General features: G+C 42.6%; 3 protein-coding genes across 3 annotated transcripts; 2 read left to right on the top strand and 1 right to left on the bottom strand.

Moving 5' to 3' along the window:
• The first annotated feature begins 8,471 nt into the window (after nucleotides 1-8,471).
• Nucleotides 8,472-12,298, top strand: LOC123501132. Its single transcript, XM_045249717.1, has 5 exons — nucleotides 8,472-8,829; nucleotides 9,336-9,463; nucleotides 9,879-10,057; nucleotides 10,372-10,401; nucleotides 11,735-12,298. Exons 2-5 carry the CDS (start codon nucleotides 9,445-9,447, stop codon nucleotides 12,296-12,298), a joined length of 792 nt encoding a protein of 263 aa, XP_045105652.1. The 5' UTR covers nucleotides 8,472-8,829; nucleotides 9,336-9,444.
• A 966-nt stretch (nucleotides 12,299-13,264) lies between these two features.
• Nucleotides 13,265-14,939, top strand: LOC123501119 (piggyBac transposable element-derived protein 3-like). The gene is made up of 3 exons (XM_045249709.1): nucleotides 13,265-13,592; nucleotides 13,758-14,214; nucleotides 14,894-14,939. The coding sequence occupies exons 1-3, from the start codon at nucleotides 13,265-13,267 to the stop codon at nucleotides 14,937-14,939; spliced, it is 831 nt and encodes a 276-aa protein (XP_045105644.1).
• Nucleotides 14,940-15,408: 469 nt separating this feature from the next.
• LOC123501111 lies at nucleotides 15,409-16,716 on the bottom strand. The gene has a single exon (XM_045249701.1). It carries the CDS (start codon nucleotides 16,714-16,716, stop codon nucleotides 15,409-15,411), a length of 1,308 nt encoding a protein of 435 aa, XP_045105636.1.
• Between the last annotated feature and the right edge of the window lie 570 nt (nucleotides 16,717-17,286).

The raw sequence follows: 17,286 nt of genomic DNA, 5'->3' as shown, positions 1-17,286 counted from the left end.
ACAACACCTGACAAAACCATCCTCGGACCAAAGTGTTTCTGCAACGTGTGCATTTGTGAGAGAATAGTAGCCACTCATTTTGCACCCAAGCAAGCCAGCTTGAAGCCTGGCGTGTCACCAGCCTTGCAACACAATGAAGCCAGTGTGAGGCCTGGCGTGTCACCTTTGGAGAGGCACACACAGTGGCCACCCATTCAACACAATGAAGCCAGCGTGAGGCCTGGCGTATCATCTTTAGAGAGGCGAAGACAGTGGCAAGTAGTACAACACAATGACAGGCTGCTCCTGAATTCAAACAGTATGGTGGGGGGGGATTGGATTGGACTGGATTTTAATATTTTGGCGCCGCAACAACACTGGTCATATAGCGCCGCTACAAAAAAATAAATGAAACAACCGTGTATATATAAAAAAAAAACTAACTAAAATTAAGTAAAACAATTCAGTAAAACGGGAAAAATTAAAAATACCATAAAACTAAAACTAAATAAAACTTAAAACTTACAATACATAGTTAAAAACAATAATGTAGCTAAACATTAAAAAAAGCGATAAAACTAAGTAAAATATTAAAATACGTACAATGGAATATTATAAGAAGAGACTTCAAAGGTTTGGGAGAAGGCCAGCTTCTCCCAAAAACTTGAAAACGTCATGGCCTTGGGCCAGACACTCTGGTCCAAGGATCTTTGAGATATAATAGACACCGCTATCTCTACCGCGACAGCGGTAGAGGTACCGGTGTAGTAACTCTATCAAACTAGTGCACTCTACCAATAGATGCCGCACGGTAAGCGGCACCAGACAGTCATCACAGTAAGGTTGAGGGTCCCTGGTCAACAGGTACTTTTGTATAAGGTACGTGTGACCTATACGCAGTCGCGCCAGTAAAGTCTGTAAACGTCGATCCCGGACATGGGTGTATATCCAATGAGGGATAGTGGAAGTAGTGATCTCTCCCATTTTCGAGGTTGCGACCCCCGTTAGCCATCTCCTCTGCCAAATTGTTGCAACTGCCTCACAAATAAGAGGAAAGACATCTCGAAAAGGAACAGGGGCAGGAGGGCCAAATCTTTTTGGCAACTATTCAGAGAATTCAGTTCCTGAAGTCCGCCAGATCCCGCCTCCACGTTGGTTTGTGGCCTACTACAGAAATGGACGCGGGAATTTCATCCTCGCCTCCCGGTACTTGTCCAAAGAGATCGGCACGATTCCTGAGGGAAACCTCAAGAAATACGGGAAAGGGGTGTTAGTGCGAGCGAAAGATATCACGCAGGCAAGGATGTTGCAACATCTACCATGTCCTTCTGACAACATGTTTGAGATTAAAAAGGCACATCCCACCTTTATTTACAGTAAAGGTTGTGTGTACAGTCAGGATCTTTATGAATTCTATGATGAGGAAATACTAGCAATGTGTCCTAGCTCAGTCCAAAAGGTGACAAAGATGAGGAATTCCTCCAACATGGTCCTCCTCACCTTTTTTGGTTCCACCCTCCCTGACCGTGTTAATATCGGACCTATTAATCTTAGGGTGAGGCACTTTATTTCCCGTCCTCTTCAATGTTTCCTGTGCTACGGCTACGGCTATGGCAAAAGCTCCTGCAAAAAAGCTTCCCGATGTGGTAATTGCTCTGCACTAGACTCACATTCTGAGGAGCATTGCAATGCTGCTGCTTTCATTGCCGTGATACTCACCAGGTACGTTCCAGGCAATGCCCTAGGTATCGCCTGGAGCAGGACATTCTACAGCTAGCTAATAGTCAGTTTATTAGCCTCAGTAGCGCCCGCCGTGAACTCCTGTACCGCCAAAAGGACGGTACTGGTGCGACATCTTGTGCTTCATTGGCCGCATGCACTTCAGTTGAGTCTGCCGGTCCAAAAACAACCACTTCTGCTACCTCTCGCTCTGTTGGGGCGGGTGGTCCTGTTCATTTGGCCAATAGGTTTGCCATTTTGTCTGATGACTCAGTTGAGTCACCTGTAAGAAGCGATGAGAATAATACGGACTTGACCAAACTTACCCATGTAGTTGATGTCCATTTGCCTCCTCCATCGCCTAAGCCTTTGAAGGGCATGACCAAACGGCACCGCGGCTCTGCGGAGTCGATAGAATTTGCTCAGCCTAAGCAATCTAAGGTTTCTCCCGGTGCACACGATCGTGAGTCCTCCAGGGACCGCTCTGCAATGGTAGCTCCAGTTATTTCTGTCCAGCCTCCTGTGACGCGCTCCGTCCCAGATCGGGCTTCTTGTGATGAGGACGGTCTTTAAACATGGAGACGTCCGATGATATTGTCACAGCCGTCCCTTGCGGACCCGCTGTGTCAAAAAGTGGAGTCCAGCCTGACCCTCGTCCTCCGAGGACCGGTAGAAGTGATGATGGTTCGCATCACTCACCGGCAAGCCGAAAGGCAGCGGTCCAACGACCCGGTGTCTTCTCGTCTTTATTTCATATAGTCAGGTGAGTCACGGGCAGCCCCTTCAAAACGTTCGCCCGTCCACTGCACCTAAATAGTCATCTTCAAGCTTCTACAGTGGAACTGTAGAGGCCTTCGCGACTCGTGGGGGGAACTCCAAGCTTTGCTGTCGGAGTTCTCTCCAGCCTGTGTAGCTCTACAAGAGACTATGCTAGGTGATAGTACTTATTCTAGTCCTCCTGGCTATCGTGCCTTTTTAACACTCCTTTCCCTGACCAGGGCCACCACGGTGGCACAGCTATTCTAGTCCGTCAGGATATACCTGTTATCCCGTTACAACTTAACTCTCCCTTCAGGTGGTTGCTGTTAAGGTCTTTATGGGACGACTGTACACCATTTGCAGTTTATATCTCCTTCCTCGGCTTCCTGTCTCCACTGGGTGAGCTTGACGGCCTGGTGCGTCAGCTGACTCCGCCTTTTCTTTTGTTGGGAGATTTTAACGGCCGTCACCCATTGTGGGATGAAGGTGCTAGTAATCCTCGTGGGGTTTTAATCGGTTCTTTTATTGAGGATGAGGGATTAGAGGTTTTAAATTCTGGGGATGTTACACATTTCCACAGTCCTACTGGGACTTTTACAGCTATCGATCTTTCTCTTTGTACATCTAATTCTTTCCTTGATTTTAATTGGCGAGTCCTACCGGATTTACACGGTAGTGACCACTTTCCGATTTTATTGGAATCTGTGAACTCTGAGCCACAGTCCCGGCCCCACGCTGGGTTTTAGACAAGGCAGATTGGCGTCGATTCACAGACCTTAGCTCTTTTATCCGTCCGCTGGCTGACTTTTCTACTTGTGCTGAGGCTGTTGATTATTTTACCGATTTTTTAATTTCTTTAGCGCTTCAGACAATCCCTAGGACGTCAGGTCGCTTTACTAAGCGTCCCGTTCCTTGGTGGAACGCAGCATGCACTGCAGCGGTGAAAGAGAAACGGGCAGCTTTCTCTCGTCTCCGGCGACATCGTGGGGACCCGCAGTGCCTGGAAGCTTTTCGGCGCTGCCGAGCTCGGGCCCGCCGCGTTTTGAAAGAGGCACAAAGAGCCTCGTGGAAAGCCTATGTCTCTTCCATAAACGTCCGCACCCCTCTTACGGATGTCTTCAACAAAGTCCGCCGAATTGCTGGGAAGTATTCTGCTCCTTCCCCACCAATTTTGTTGTCTGCTGGGCGAACGGTGGCAGACCCTAGGAATGTCGCCGACCTCTTCGCGGAGCACTTTGCCAGTGTTTCCCAGAGGCATCCTGCAGCTCCGTGCGCACGTCACCGCCAGAGAATGGAATCTCTCGGCATAAACTTTTCTTCGGCTGGAGGAGTCTTATAATGTCCCTTTCTGCTTCCGAGTTGCGGACTGCTTTGTCCCAGTGTCACGACTCTTCTCCTGGGCCAGATGATATACCTTATGCCTTCTTGCGCCACATGTCTGACACTGCTTTTAACTTTCTTTTAAATCTTTATAATATGATTTGGCATACCGGTGACTTTCCATCTTCTTGGGCTGTGGCAGTGGTTCTCCCATTTCCGAAGCCTGGGAAAGATAATCTCCAGGCTACGAACTACCGTCCTATATCTTTGACATCCTGCATTTGTAAAGTTTTAGAAAAGATGGTAAATGTAAGACTCATGTGGTACTTGGAGAGGGGGAAGTACTTGTCATCGGTACAGTACGGCTTCCGAAAGATGAGGTCTACTACTGATGCCTTTTATCCCTAGAGTCTTCCATTTGTGAGGCCTTCGCTAATCACCACCATCAAGTAACAGTCTTTTTTGACCTGGAGAAGGCCTACGACACGGCTTGGTGTCATGGCATTTTACAGTCTTTGTTTAATTTTGGCCTTCGTGGCCATCTTCCTCTTTTTATCCAACAGTTTTTATCCAGACGTTTTTTACGGGTTCGAGTGAGGAGTGTTCTCTCTGAGGCTACTGCTCTAAATGACGGCGTTCCACAGGAAGTATTCTTAGTGTTACATTATTTGCAGTCGCCATAAATGGTGTGATTGATACTCTCCCAGATGGCATTCACAGCTCCTTATATGTTGATGATTTATGTATTTCTTTTGCTGCTGCTAGGATGTCACTGATTGAGCGCAAGCTCCAACTGGCGATCAATAGGGTGTCCAGTTGGGCCAACATGAACGGTTTTCGATTCTCCACCTCGAAGACCGTAGCTATGCATTTCTGTCGCAACCGTGGTGTCCATCCAGACCCGGATTTATACCTCGCCAATAGACGCCTCTCATGCGTGGAGGCGACTCGATATCTTGGCCTTTTATTTGACAACCGTCTCACCTGGGTTCCAACCCATTTCCGCTCTCTTAAGGCGTCTTGTCGGCAGGCACTATCCCTTCTTCGGGTTTTCAGTCATACCTCTTGGGGTGCGGACAGGGACACGTTGTTGCTGCTTCATCGTACACTCATACTTCCAAAGCTGGAATACGGCTTTGAGATCTACTCATTCGCAACAGATGCACGACTAAGCATGCTTGACCCCGTGCATCATGCTGGGGTCCGCTTGGCTACGGGTGCATTTCGGACATCTCCAATACCTAGCATTCTAGTGGATGCTGGTTTCTGGCTGCTTGACCTCCGGCGCCAATCTTCGATGCTCCGGTGTTGGTTTCGCACCCACCGTCTTCCTGATTTTGTCCCCTGTGTGTCAATGTTGCGGGACTCGCGCTCGCAGGCGTATGTCACTTGACCGAGTCTCCCTAAACCTTTTGGCCTACGTGTTGCAAATCTCATGGCGGAGTTATCTATCGACCCCACTCCTGTGTATTCTTTCCGGCTCTTACGAGTTGGTTATTGGCAGCTTCCTGTTACCTCTATATGCCCTCCTGCCACGGATGGCAAGAAGGATTTCCTGCCAGTTTTGTCCCACACACGGTTTTTAGAACACTTTTTTATCCATTCTAATGACATCCCTGTTTTTACTGATGGTTCCAAATCCGACGCAGGCGTTGGGTTTAGTGTGGTTTTCCTCTTTTTGTCGGTCTGGCAGCCTTCCTTCGGTAGCCTCCGTCTTTACTGCGGTGCTCTCTGCCATAGTCCTAGCTTTACAGATTATTTTTACTCTCCCGGTTTCGTGTTTTACAATTTTTAGTGACTCGCAGTGCTCTTACTGCTCTCTCCTCTTTTATTTCCCTTCACCCTTTGGCTTTATTAGCCCTCGAGTGGCTTTATCTACTTACCAAAAAAGGATATCGTGTTGGGTTCTGTTGGGTCCCTGGTCACGTTGGTGTTCCAGGGAATGAACACGCAGATCGCCTCGCTAAAGAGGCAGCAAGTCGCGCTCCATCTCTTGCCCCTATTCCGTTCCGAGATGTATTTCCTGTAATTCGCGAGGCAGTTCCTGCACTTTGGCAGAGGAGATGGCTAACGGGGGTTGCAACCTCAAAAATGGGAGAGATTACTACTTCCACACTCCCTCAGTGGACTTGGGTACACCCATGTCCGGGATCGCCGTGCACAGACTTTATTGGCGCGACTTCGTATAGGTCACACGTACCTTACACAAAGGTACCTCCTGACCAGGGACCCTCAACCTTACTGTGATGATTGTCTGGTGCCGCTTACGGTGCGGCACCTACTTGTGGAGTGCCCTAGTTTGACTGATTTAAGACACCGCTACCTATACCGCTTTCGCGGTAGAGATAGCGGTGTCTATTATATCTCAAAGGTCCTTGGCCCAGAGTGCCTGGCCCAAGGCCATGATGTTTTTAGTTTTTTGGTAGAAGCGGGCCTTCTCCCAAATATGTGAATTTTATTTAATTTTATTGTATTTACTTAGATAAATATTTATTTTATATACTTTTAATTGCTTTTAGTTATTTTTTACGATGTTTTTACTATTATAGTTTTTAATCCCTTTGTTTTCCTTTTCTTTCATATTTTCTTTTTACCTTTTTTGTACCGGCGCCATATGACCTCAACCTTACAAATAGGTACCTGCTGACCAGGGACCCTCAACCTTACTGTGAAGACTGCCTGGTGCCACTCACAGTACGGCACCTACTTGTGGAGTGCCCTTGTTTACTAGACCTGTGGCACCGCTACCTCTACTGCTGAGATAGCGGTGTCTATAAACTCTCTCAGTCCTTGGACCAGCGTGTCTGGCCCTTGGCCATGATTTATTCGGTTTTTTGGGAGAGGCTGGCCTTCTCCCTCATTTGTGAATTTTAGAATTTTATTTATGTATTATGATATTTTATTAGATTTTATTGTACTTTTAGTGTTTTAGCAGCTTGTAATTGTATTGGTTTTATTGTTTACTTTTTTTTATAATTATTAAAATTTTTCGTATATTTTTAAATTTTGGTAGCGGCGCCAAATGAACCTGGCTGTTGCGGCGCCTACATCAATATCCATCCATCCATCCTCCTTTCTAGTAAATACTAGATCCAATCTTGATGGTGTTACGAGCAGCCTGACCCAGTGCCCTCAAGTAGCTGTGGGCACTAGTCACTGATTAGGTTAAATCACTCTTATTAAATACAAAGTTAAAGTATTTGTCAATAGTGACTTGGCTTCAATGCAACGGTTCTTATCGCAAAAACTAATAATAAGGAAAGATTAAGAAAAAATAATTTAAATCCTTAACTAATTTATTAACAAAAATTAGCAGTGAACTTTACAATAAACAAAATTAAACTTGAGGTCCGTGGATAGTTAAAAGTATGGGAATCACATCCAAATAGAGAAAATAATAGCACTCACAAAAAATATAGAATTACAAAATATAATAAATCAGGTAAATAAGTTTAGCCTAACTACCTACTACTGAAATAAGTCACCCATGTGGGTGTCAACACACCTGCAGCTCAATACCACATACACAACAAAATAAATAACTCATTAGTACCAAGAAATATAATAAATAAGCTGCTTAAGTGTGAAAAAAAAGTATAATATGAGACCACAAAAATAAGTAAATAAGTACAACACTTATTAGGGGCAATAAATAAATAAATTCATCACACACTTATCCTCCCCTCTGGATAGTACACTCAATAATGAGTAAAGCACCACAAATATGATTGTTAGGTAATACAACCACAATAAACACCCAAAATCTCTACTGGCTATACCAACACTCACAAATTGGCCGTCAGCCCTGGCGTCCCTCTCCGCCACACAAAAATAAATCACCAAAATTTAAACACCCAAAATATTCACACATCACTAAACACAGTGACTAAATAAGTGCCAAGGAGAACAGAGTTCCATCAATCAGGAAAATATGAATACTTAGCCGAGCAACAGAAAATGAGACGAGGGGAGGCGGAGTGGTGATCACAAGTGCTGGCCTTCAGGCACACCCAGTGTGGTCTGAGTGGCGTCGGTTCACATGCCTTTGTCCGACGGGAAAACATTACGTCACATGATGTAATCTGAGCACCCATTGGCTAAAGGCGCGTTTTTGATAGTCCACGCTTAAGGCAGCCTTAAGCCTGGCTCAAGGCTGACGTCATTTTGTGTTCTTTCATGTCCCCAAACTTGAGCCAGAGTGTAGCCCGCCTTAAGGCAGGGCCGGCCAAACTCAAGCCAGCTGCAGAGCAGGCTCGACTTTCCGCTAGCCAGTTGTGACGTCACATGTAAATAAACAATGATAAGACAACATGGCGTCTACCAGAGGAAGGTGCGTATTCTGAAGTGCCTCATGCAGAGGTTTGACGTTATTATTACTTGTTATGATTAGTAATGGCTGTGCACATGTGCTAGAGGTATTTGTGTGCACAATTATATATAACATTTGGTTTGTCAGTTGCATGCAGTGTTTCATAGTCAGGTTCAAATATTGTGTTGAAGGTTCCATGTTTCTGCTGCCTTAAAAAGGACTTTGGGAGAGGTTAGGTCTGCTGGTCTGTCAAATTGAAAACAAAATGGGTTTCCTGAATGTGAAATAACTTGATCCAAGTAGATAGGTGAGTTGTCTATCTCTTATTAATCACAGCAATTTTTGAATAAACGAATGTCAAAATAATTAAAAGCACAGTAATACAAATCTAATGTTACCAGGAGAAATATATCACTCCTATAAAAATTATTTAGGCCAATCTAACTCCCAAAATAACCAGAATTCTTGAAGCTGATATACCTCTAAGTTTTAGCTGATAACCATTCCCATTCCTAAACCAATTTCGGCACCTATACACCCAGAAGAGTTTTGTACCTTCCATTTTCAAATGACATTTATGAATATGGCTCAATACCCATTCTTTACAGTTTCGTGTGTCCAGTTTGTGATACACCGTATGAGCAACAGTCGCAGGCAGAAGTGTGTATTGCATCGCATTTTGGACAGGGTTTTGTAACTCCTCTCACCCATGAAGAAGACAGGGAGAAGATAGAAGTAAAAAGGTTTGATATATTGTCATGTTTTTTTTTAATTGTAATAGTCTTTATTATATTCTTTCTAGGATAAAAGTCAAGTATGGTAGGTCCACTGCCTGATTATGATGAATTAAAATAGATAGGAAGGTGTTTGGCTGGGAAATTTGCTTCAAATGTAATATTAACCCATGCTCATCAGGTACTCTTACGGACATTGCAACACACTGTACAATACTCAAGAACTGGCATCATCCTGCATTGCAAGGCATTTGGCCTTATTATTATATTTGCACAGGTTACAAAGTCTCAGTTTCTCAATTTTCTCGTTCATGGATACTGGCCAAATGTCTTTTTGTTTGCTGTACTTTATTTTACGGCAAAGTATGCAGCCTTTACAAATCTAGCAGCCCCATTGCAAACTAAACTTTGTCTAAGGTTATGAATCAGTACTGGTATGATAAATGATAGATTGTGACTCATTAAAAGGAAGAGGAAATCTTGCAAAAGTTCTAATATATACCCATGCTCATCAGGTACTCCTGTGGTCGCTGCAACACAGTGTATGATAGTGAAGACCGGGCGTCACTGTGTTTTGCACGTCATCTTGCACAAGATGTCTGGAATGCAACAGAATCCAGTGAAATGGATTCAACCCCTATAGGTGAATATAGCACTTCAGTTAATTGAAGTTATAGAATGTAGTCCCTCAATTCCTTCTAAGGTTAAGAGCAGTATTATAGTATTGATAATAATGCTAAGAAAGTTAAACTATCCTCTGTGTTAAAATGACCTCATGTTAATTTCTGAAGAGTCTAGAAAAGCAAAGGCAATAAACTTCACAAAAAAATTCAAAAGTTGTACAGTACCATTTCAGTTGGGATAATCTGTATGGACAACACATGTTGTGAATCCAGAAAACTATTTTGTTAGTGTTACAAATGGTGTTCTGTCATGGTATAATTTCAGCATGTTTTGCTTAAGTAAAGGGTCAAGTGTTGAAAGAACGACTCCTCTGGAGTATTTTGAATTGATACTGACATTTTTATTTTTTATTTATTTATTTTTTTTTCCGTCAGACTCACAGTTGCATACCAGTACATCAGAACAGTACAGTGGCCAGCGGCAAACACCGTGGACAGAAGATACTGTCGACATACTGCTGAGAGCTGTGAGGGATGCATTCCCACGTTTGGATGGGAAGCTGGAGAAGAGAGACCGTGTGTGGCGTGACATTTTTGCTGTTGTTTCACCTCAAGTGAGTAGAAACTACAGTTGTTTATAACTTTAAATGCAGGGAGAGCAGGACAATTCTCAAATACAGTATGTAGGTTTTTGATCCTTGATACCTTGTCCTAAGGGTTTTTAAGGTATCCCTTTTATTGCTCTCGTCTCTTTAATCAGAGAAACCTTTCAGTTGTGAATTATTTTCGTTACATACCTTAATTAATTGAGTAGGAAGCTGAAAATTATACATGAAAACAATAAATAGGATGGATGGTTGTGGATAATGTAGATAAATATGTTTTACCTCCTACACTACTGATTCCTTATCATTACTTAAATTTTCAGCCTCATCATGTGGATTTATTAACATTAGTGGTAGGTAATGCTGCACTTGTTTATATTGCATTCCATACCAGTAGAATTACTTGTCTTTAGCTTTGGTGGTGGAAACCTAGGTTAGGTATAAATAACACAGTTTTGTACTGTACTGAACATGTGATACACAAACCATAATGCACTGTGTGGGATAATAATAAATGTGTTTCTTTGCTGCATGATCATGCTTCAATGCATAACTATTCTGCCCTTATTCCAGCATATGCATGTCTTAAGGTAAATGTCGTTCACATGTTTCAGAGTTATATATTTAAAATTAAAATTCAATAATGTTGATTCTTACGTCAGTGTTACTGCTAACCATGTAAGCAATAATCATGCAAGCCTTTGCTTACTGAAATAACGTTTTGTGTCATTATACTCCTGTCGTGAGCATGAATGTATGTTGGGTTATGAGGTACTGTTTAAGGTACATTAATGAGTATGAATGATTTGTACATAAGCTGAGGTATTTTACCTGAGATTTTTCTTTCACTAGGCATGAACAAACATGTAAATACATACTTGTACTGATATATAAATTTCATATACATATACTGACCAAAACTAATGCCTAAAACACACCATTACTACAAACAAACAAAACACCTTATCTCATAACACACAGAGATGATTCAAAACTTCAACAAAGCTCACATAACCCAAAATGCATGTATCATGTGTCAATGTCAAAGTGCTGATGCTCTCTGTGCTTAGTGCTGATCATTTAGTTTAGGGTTCAATCCCGGGTGGGTCATGTGAGATCTCTGTGCTTAGCCCTATGAATCAGACACAAAGTTTTGTAATGTCCTCCATTTAGGTATTATTTTACAAGCCTGGCAGGGTGTGGGTAGGACCTGACATGGGTCACGGAATGGGATGTGCGGACGGAATGAGATGTGCGGACTGGGATATGAACCTCCATCACCGGCCCCTCTCTGCCATTGGTGAACACTGCACCCAACCACTGGCCCACCATACTGGATTTAAAGTATAATTATGCAACATTATTGCGGGTCATTTGCAGGGAAATTACAGCTGTATACCCCTACACTCAGCAGCCCACATTACAACTTTCCTAATGATATGCACATTAGTATAAGTTCTTCCATAATATGGAAGCTTATGAAATAAGGCTGTAATTTAAAAAAATGAACTTACAATAGAGGTTCAAGAAATGTCATAACTTTCATGTTATATTATTAAAGTGGCAATACTGGTGGACGGTATACATCTAATAAATTTGGTGAAGGTGCAAATGGAAGTTGTAGAACTAAGGAATTAAGTTAATAGGCATTTACTGTGCTGTTATCTCAGACCATCTTCTTTTCAGGTCCCTGGGGCTACTATGCAACAGTGTAAAGTGAAGTGGAAAAATTTAAGGTATGCCTTCATGCGTTATATTGAAAACATGAAGACAACAGGAGCTCGTAAACTGCATGTACCCCAGGGATACGATCTTCTTTGTTCATTCCTTGGTGAACGACCCATCGCACACCCTAGAACTGAGAGGTGTGGCCTTGAGAATGAACAATTACGTGATGCTCTAGTTACAGGAACCACAACTATCAAGACTGTAACTCCTGTTGCAGGAGCCTCAGGTGTCAGCAGGATTGTCACCCTGTTGCAGGACCATCAGGTGTCAGCAGAGCTGACACTCCTGTTGCAGGACCATCAGGTGTCAGCAGGATTGTCACTCCTGTTGCAGGACCATCAGGTGTCAGCAGGGCTGACACTCCTGTTGCAGGACCATCAGGTGTCAGCAGGATTGTCACTCCAGTTGCAGGACCATCAGGTGTCAGCAGAGCTGACACTCCTGTTGCAGGACCATCAGGTGTCAGCAGAGCTACCACTCCTGCATCAATGTCTGATCCTGATGACCCGCCACCATTATTAAATATCCCTGAAGTGAGGCAGTCAGTTAAGAGGAAGAAAATAGGACCATCAGGTGTCAGCAGAGCTACCACTCCTGCATCAATGTCTGATCCTGATGACCCACCACCATTATTAAATATCCCTGAAGTGAGGCAGTCAGTTAAGAGGAAGAAAATAAGACCACCATCACAGTCAAAAAGATTTGAATTAATGCAAAAGGAGAGTTTAGAACAGGTGAAAGCCTCTAGGAGTAAAATGGAAAACTTTTTGGCAATACAGGAAGAGTGGATTAAAAAGAAGGAAGAGGCAATGGAAAAGAATAGAATGTTTCAGGAGGAAGTCCTTAAAAACAAGAAATTACTGGAAATAGAAGAAAAGAAATTAGAAGTCCTGAAAGAGTTGCTTGAATTGCAGAGAAATAGAAAGAAATAGAGATCCCTTACTGCTCAGTGTGTAAGAGCGTGCCTGTGCCCCAGTTGTGACGGAGCTCATTAAACTATAAGCTAGCCAGGCTCAGTGACAGACCACAAACAATTATAAGGAAAGTTTGTAATTATTTTCAGTAAACTGGTACAAATAATTTAAGTAAATTTTAGTACAAATAGCCAAAGTACAAAATATATTTGTTTGTAAATGTGTGAAAATCTTTCAATTATTTTTATATGATAAATAATGCCACGTCAACACGGTCGAGCATTGCTGAGCAGTCTGTGCCGTTGTGATGTCAGAAATGGAGAAATAGCAAGAGTTTTACATTTCTGATGTATATTTCTCCATTTCTGACGTCACACCATACCCAGACTTCCGTAGATATTGAACTTGTCATTTTTGGATACCATATGGTTACCTTAGGAGTACGTGTGCACAATTATTGTTGTTCATGAGTCTGTGTGATTTCAGTTACATCATTATTGATATATGTTTTTTTTTTATATGTTTCAGAAAAAAAATTCTGACTGTCAATGAAGCCTTAGATCTTTTAGAAGAAATGGATGATGTCAAAGACTTGTACATCGAGCCCCCAGATGTAAGCAACCTGACTGATGAAGATTCTGGTCCCGAGGATGAAGGCACCGTCTTTCACCCAGAAAGCCTATCCGGAAACCAATTATTAGCCCCTGCTGAATTCCGAGCTTCTCGTCGTGAAGAAGATGAAGAAGAAGAGGAAGATGAAGAATCTCTTGTAGAACAGAATGAAACAAGAAAGAAACCTACAAGGAAGAAGCGTAAAGTGTCAGAGACTTTTGCAAAGATAAAGTGGGGGAAGAATAAGGGAACAGCGGCTCAAGCAGGTTTTTTCCCTGAAGTAAATTGCAGTAAGTATAGAGACTTTAACTTTGTAGAACTTTTTGAGCTCTTCTTTGACGAAGAAATCCTTGCACACATAAAAGAACAAGTGACAAAATACTGTTTGATGAAAAATTGGCCTGATATATGTGTATCCATAAATTAACTAAAGGTTTTTCTGGCCATTTTGATAGTTTCTGGCTACAACTCATTGCCTAGCCAATCTATGTATTGGTCATATGACCCTGATCTACACAACAAAGCTATATGTGATGCAATGCGTCGGGACAGATTTGATCCCATCAAGAAATGCCTTCATTTCAACGCCAGTACCGATCAAGACAAAAATGATAAATACACCAAACTACGCCCTCTGATCACTCATCTCCAAGAGAAATTTATGGAACACTTCATCCCTTCACAGTGTATATCACATGATGAGGCAATGGTGAAATATTTTGGGAAACATGGGTGTAAACAGTCCATTCGCAACAAACCTATTCGTTTTGGCTATAAAATATGGTGCCAAAACACTACCTCTGGCTACCTGCTTGCCTTTGATCCATACCAAGGCAAGACTTACAAAGGGGATGAAAACATGGAAAGTGACCTTGGAAAAGCTGCCTCTACTGTTATGCATCTCATTGGGGGGTACAGTGATAGTGCAAAAGTTCTGCCATACCATTTCTTTTTTGACAACTTTTTCACTACTGTTCCACTGTTAGTAGAGTTAGCCAAGAGAGGCTATGATGGAACAGGAACCATTAAAAGTAATAGGTTAGATAAAACCTGCCCTCTACCCAGTGTTGCTCAAATAGATAAGAAAGAAAGGGGAGCTGTTTCATCGGTGTCAGGAAAAGTACATTCAAAGGAAATAAAAGTAACAAGATGGAAAGATAATGCAGTCGTAACTGTATGTTCTACACTCCATGGTGAAAATCCTACAGGAAAAGCGAAAAGGTGGTCAAAGAAAGACAATAAGCATGTACAAATAGATATTCCTAAAGCTGTTCAGGTTTACAACAGCAACATGGGTGGGACGGATAGGATGGATCAGAATATCAATGCGTATCGCATTGGTATTCGAGGGAAAAAGTGGTGGTGGTGTCTTTTCACATGGATGGTAGATGCTGCTATTCACAATGCTTGGCAAATAGCTCGAAGCAGAGGAACAAACGTTGACCAGTTGATGTTTAGGCGAGAGGTAGCCATGGCTTACTTATTCATGTATAAAGTAGAGCCAAAAGCCCCCGGGAGAAGGAAGCTTTTTGTACCTGGTGTTGAAGAAATGAGATATGACAACTTGGGACACTTTGTACAACCACTTCAGGGTCATGCAAGAAGGAAGTGCATGGGTGAGAACTGTAAATCTGTAGTGCGTACAGAGTGTTGCAAATGTGATGTCGGATTATGTATTCCATGTTTTGCTTCTTACCACAAGCGTAAATAAGATACACATGTGAATGTATGTTAGTTTCAGTAGTTCCAACAATTTGGAATGTCATTTTCGTAGAAGAGACAATTTTCGTTTATGTTATCTTTAAGTATACGTCAGAAAATGGTTTGTTTTTTGTTGCCAATAAAGCAGTGTTTACGGAATATGGAGTTTTTTGTATCCATTTTCTCCTTAGGTAACCATATGGTCACCATATATATCTCAGCATTCGGTATATTATTTTCACTTTAGGGGCCATTCTGATCATTTTTACATTCAATAGAATAATACTATGAAGGTTAAAACTAAATTTGAAAAAATATTTTTTTCAGGAGGTAAAGGGTTAAGGTAATTGTAAAATATATTTGACCGACTTTATTCCCACACCTCTTCACAGTATCTTCGATGAGTTAGGATGAATCCTCGTCATCAGGTGTGAATGTAATGATGAGAGTGTCAATGTATCCGTCAACCACGACATCTCTCGCTGTATCTTCTGTCTGTAATTTTTCAGCATGTTTTATAGCATCTTTCCAGTTCTCCTTTCTGATCCTTGTGATGGACTCCTCAATGAGTGGCTTGAGAGAGGCAAGCTTGAAAGTGTTTATTTTTGCCACATAAGGACAGTCCTTAACTTGACCCCAAATCAGCTCAATGGGGTTATATTGGTAGTGGTAAGGGGGGAGTCGTACAACTTTATGGCCATTATCTGAAGCCATCTTGTCGACAACGTAATTTGTGTCGGCACACGAGACGTGTTGGTTGACAAGGTGCAGTAGGTTGGTTTTGAAGACAACTTCTGGCACCGCTACGCCTTTCTCTTCCAGCCACTGTCTTATTGTAGCTTTGTTGTCAGCAGCTGTTGGTGGTGTTTTTCTTGAATGATAGGATGCATTACCTATCACAAATATTGACACCGGAGGAATATTGGGTAGCAGTTGGTTTGTGAACCATTTTTTAAATGTCTCTGCATTCATCTGATCATGGTAATCTCCTGTGTTTTTTGCTTGGAAGACAAGGCCGGCTCCGGGAACAAATCCTTCTTTTGATCCAGCGTGCAGAACGATCAAACGACCTCCCTTCCCGGTCGGCACCCTCACTCCTGTAGCCTGTCCTGCATTTTCAGTTACCCAACATTTGGAAACCGTGTAGTTTTGGTTTACCCAAGTCTCATCCAAATATATGATGTGCTTGTCTACCAAGTGTTTTCTCATTTCCCGTAGGAACCTGTCTCGTGCATATTGCACATCATTCCTTTCCAAAAGGAATTTCCGGCCATTATGTTTCGCAAAGCGAAATCCAATCCTTTTCAATGTTTCACGGCTGCCAGGATATCCTATGCTCTCCTTCACTTCTTCAAGAATTTTCTCCAGTGTGGGGATTCCCTTCCTCTCATAGAAGCGTAGTATTGTTCTGTGAAGTATACCTTCATTGAAGTTGTCAAAGAAGTCTTCTGCGATGGGCTTTGATCGTTGTCGTTTCTTGGGTGACGTAAACTTCGGTGCGTGATTCTCTGCATTTTCCCTTCCTTCTCTGTTAATATTCTCCATTGTTGTTTCGCTGACGCGAGCTGCTGAAGCTGTGCGGCGATTGACTTGTGTGATGGAATCAAGAATGCTTCCAATCTCCTTCTCATTTTGAAAATATTCGCGGACGTTGAAGAAAACTTCTTTTGCTTGGCTGTGCAGATTCTGGGAGCGCATTGGATGAGCTGCCATATCGAGCGTGTCTGGTCGCCGAGTGACCCCTGTCCACCTGACCTCCTTAACGTAGCGGTCGTGTCTGGTGTTGCCGCCATAGAGATTTGAATGTTTTTTTTCTGTTGGTTATGGTAGCCTATTTTAAGGCGGGTTTACACGGTCGAACGGCTCGTCAAACGCGGTTGTCGAACCTGGTTGTCAAACGGTCCGAAGAGTTGTCAGACAGTCAGACTAATTGTATATCAAACGTCATACATTCTCCACCCGACTCAGGTTAACATCATCGCCTCCCGCCTTTCGGATGCCTCTCGACCAGGACGATTTGATCGCCATTGCCTTAGCGGTGGCATTAAGAAGGAAAAAAAGAAGATTAAAGTGGACGAAGGAGTGGCTGCTAAAGAGACATCAAATGTCACACACCAACTTGCTGGCCGAGTTGAAATTAGAGCCAGATGATTGGCGTAATTATTTGCGGATGGACGAAGGAACATACATTGATCTCCTGAATCGTGTCACCCCTTTCATTACGTATGAGGACACGTGTATGAGAAAGGCCATAACTCCACATGAAAGACTGAGTGCCACTTT

This window comes from Portunus trituberculatus, chromosome 2 (assembly GCF_017591435.1).
Source record: "Portunus trituberculatus isolate SZX2019 chromosome 2, ASM1759143v1, whole genome shotgun sequence".
Classification (NCBI taxonomy): domain Eukaryota; kingdom Metazoa; phylum Arthropoda; class Malacostraca; order Decapoda; family Portunidae; genus Portunus; species Portunus trituberculatus.
Note: the sequence above shows the minus strand (reverse complement) of the source record. Positions and strands in the feature narration are given on the sequence as shown.

Excerpts from the sequence above, each read along its gene's own strand:
- LOC123501119 (XM_045249709.1), top strand. The coding sequence starts at position 13,265 with ATGGATGATGTCAAAGACTTGTACATCGAGCCCCCAGATGTAAGCAAC. Across the intron at positions 13,593-13,757 it reads TTTCCCTGAAGTAAATTGCA|TTTCTGGCTACAACTCATTG; the intron begins GTAAGTATAGAG and ends CCATTTTGATAG. Across the intron at positions 14,215-14,893 it reads GTTATGCATCTCATTGGGGG|GGTCATGCAAGAAGGAAGTG; the intron begins GTACAGTGATAG and ends CAACCACTTCAG.
- LOC123501132 (XM_045249717.1), top strand. Across the intron at positions 10,058-10,371 it reads TTGCTGTTGTTTCACCTCAA|CCTCATCATGTGGATTTATT; the intron begins GTGAGTAGAAAC and ends TTAAATTTTCAG. Across the intron at positions 10,402-11,734 it reads TGGATTTATTAACATTAGTG|GTCCCTGGGGCTACTATGCA; the intron begins GTAGGTAATGCT and ends TCTTCTTTTCAG.
- LOC123501111 (XM_045249701.1), bottom strand. The coding sequence starts at position 16,716 with ATGGCAGCTCATCCAATGCGCTCCCAGAATCTGCACAGCCAAGCAAAA.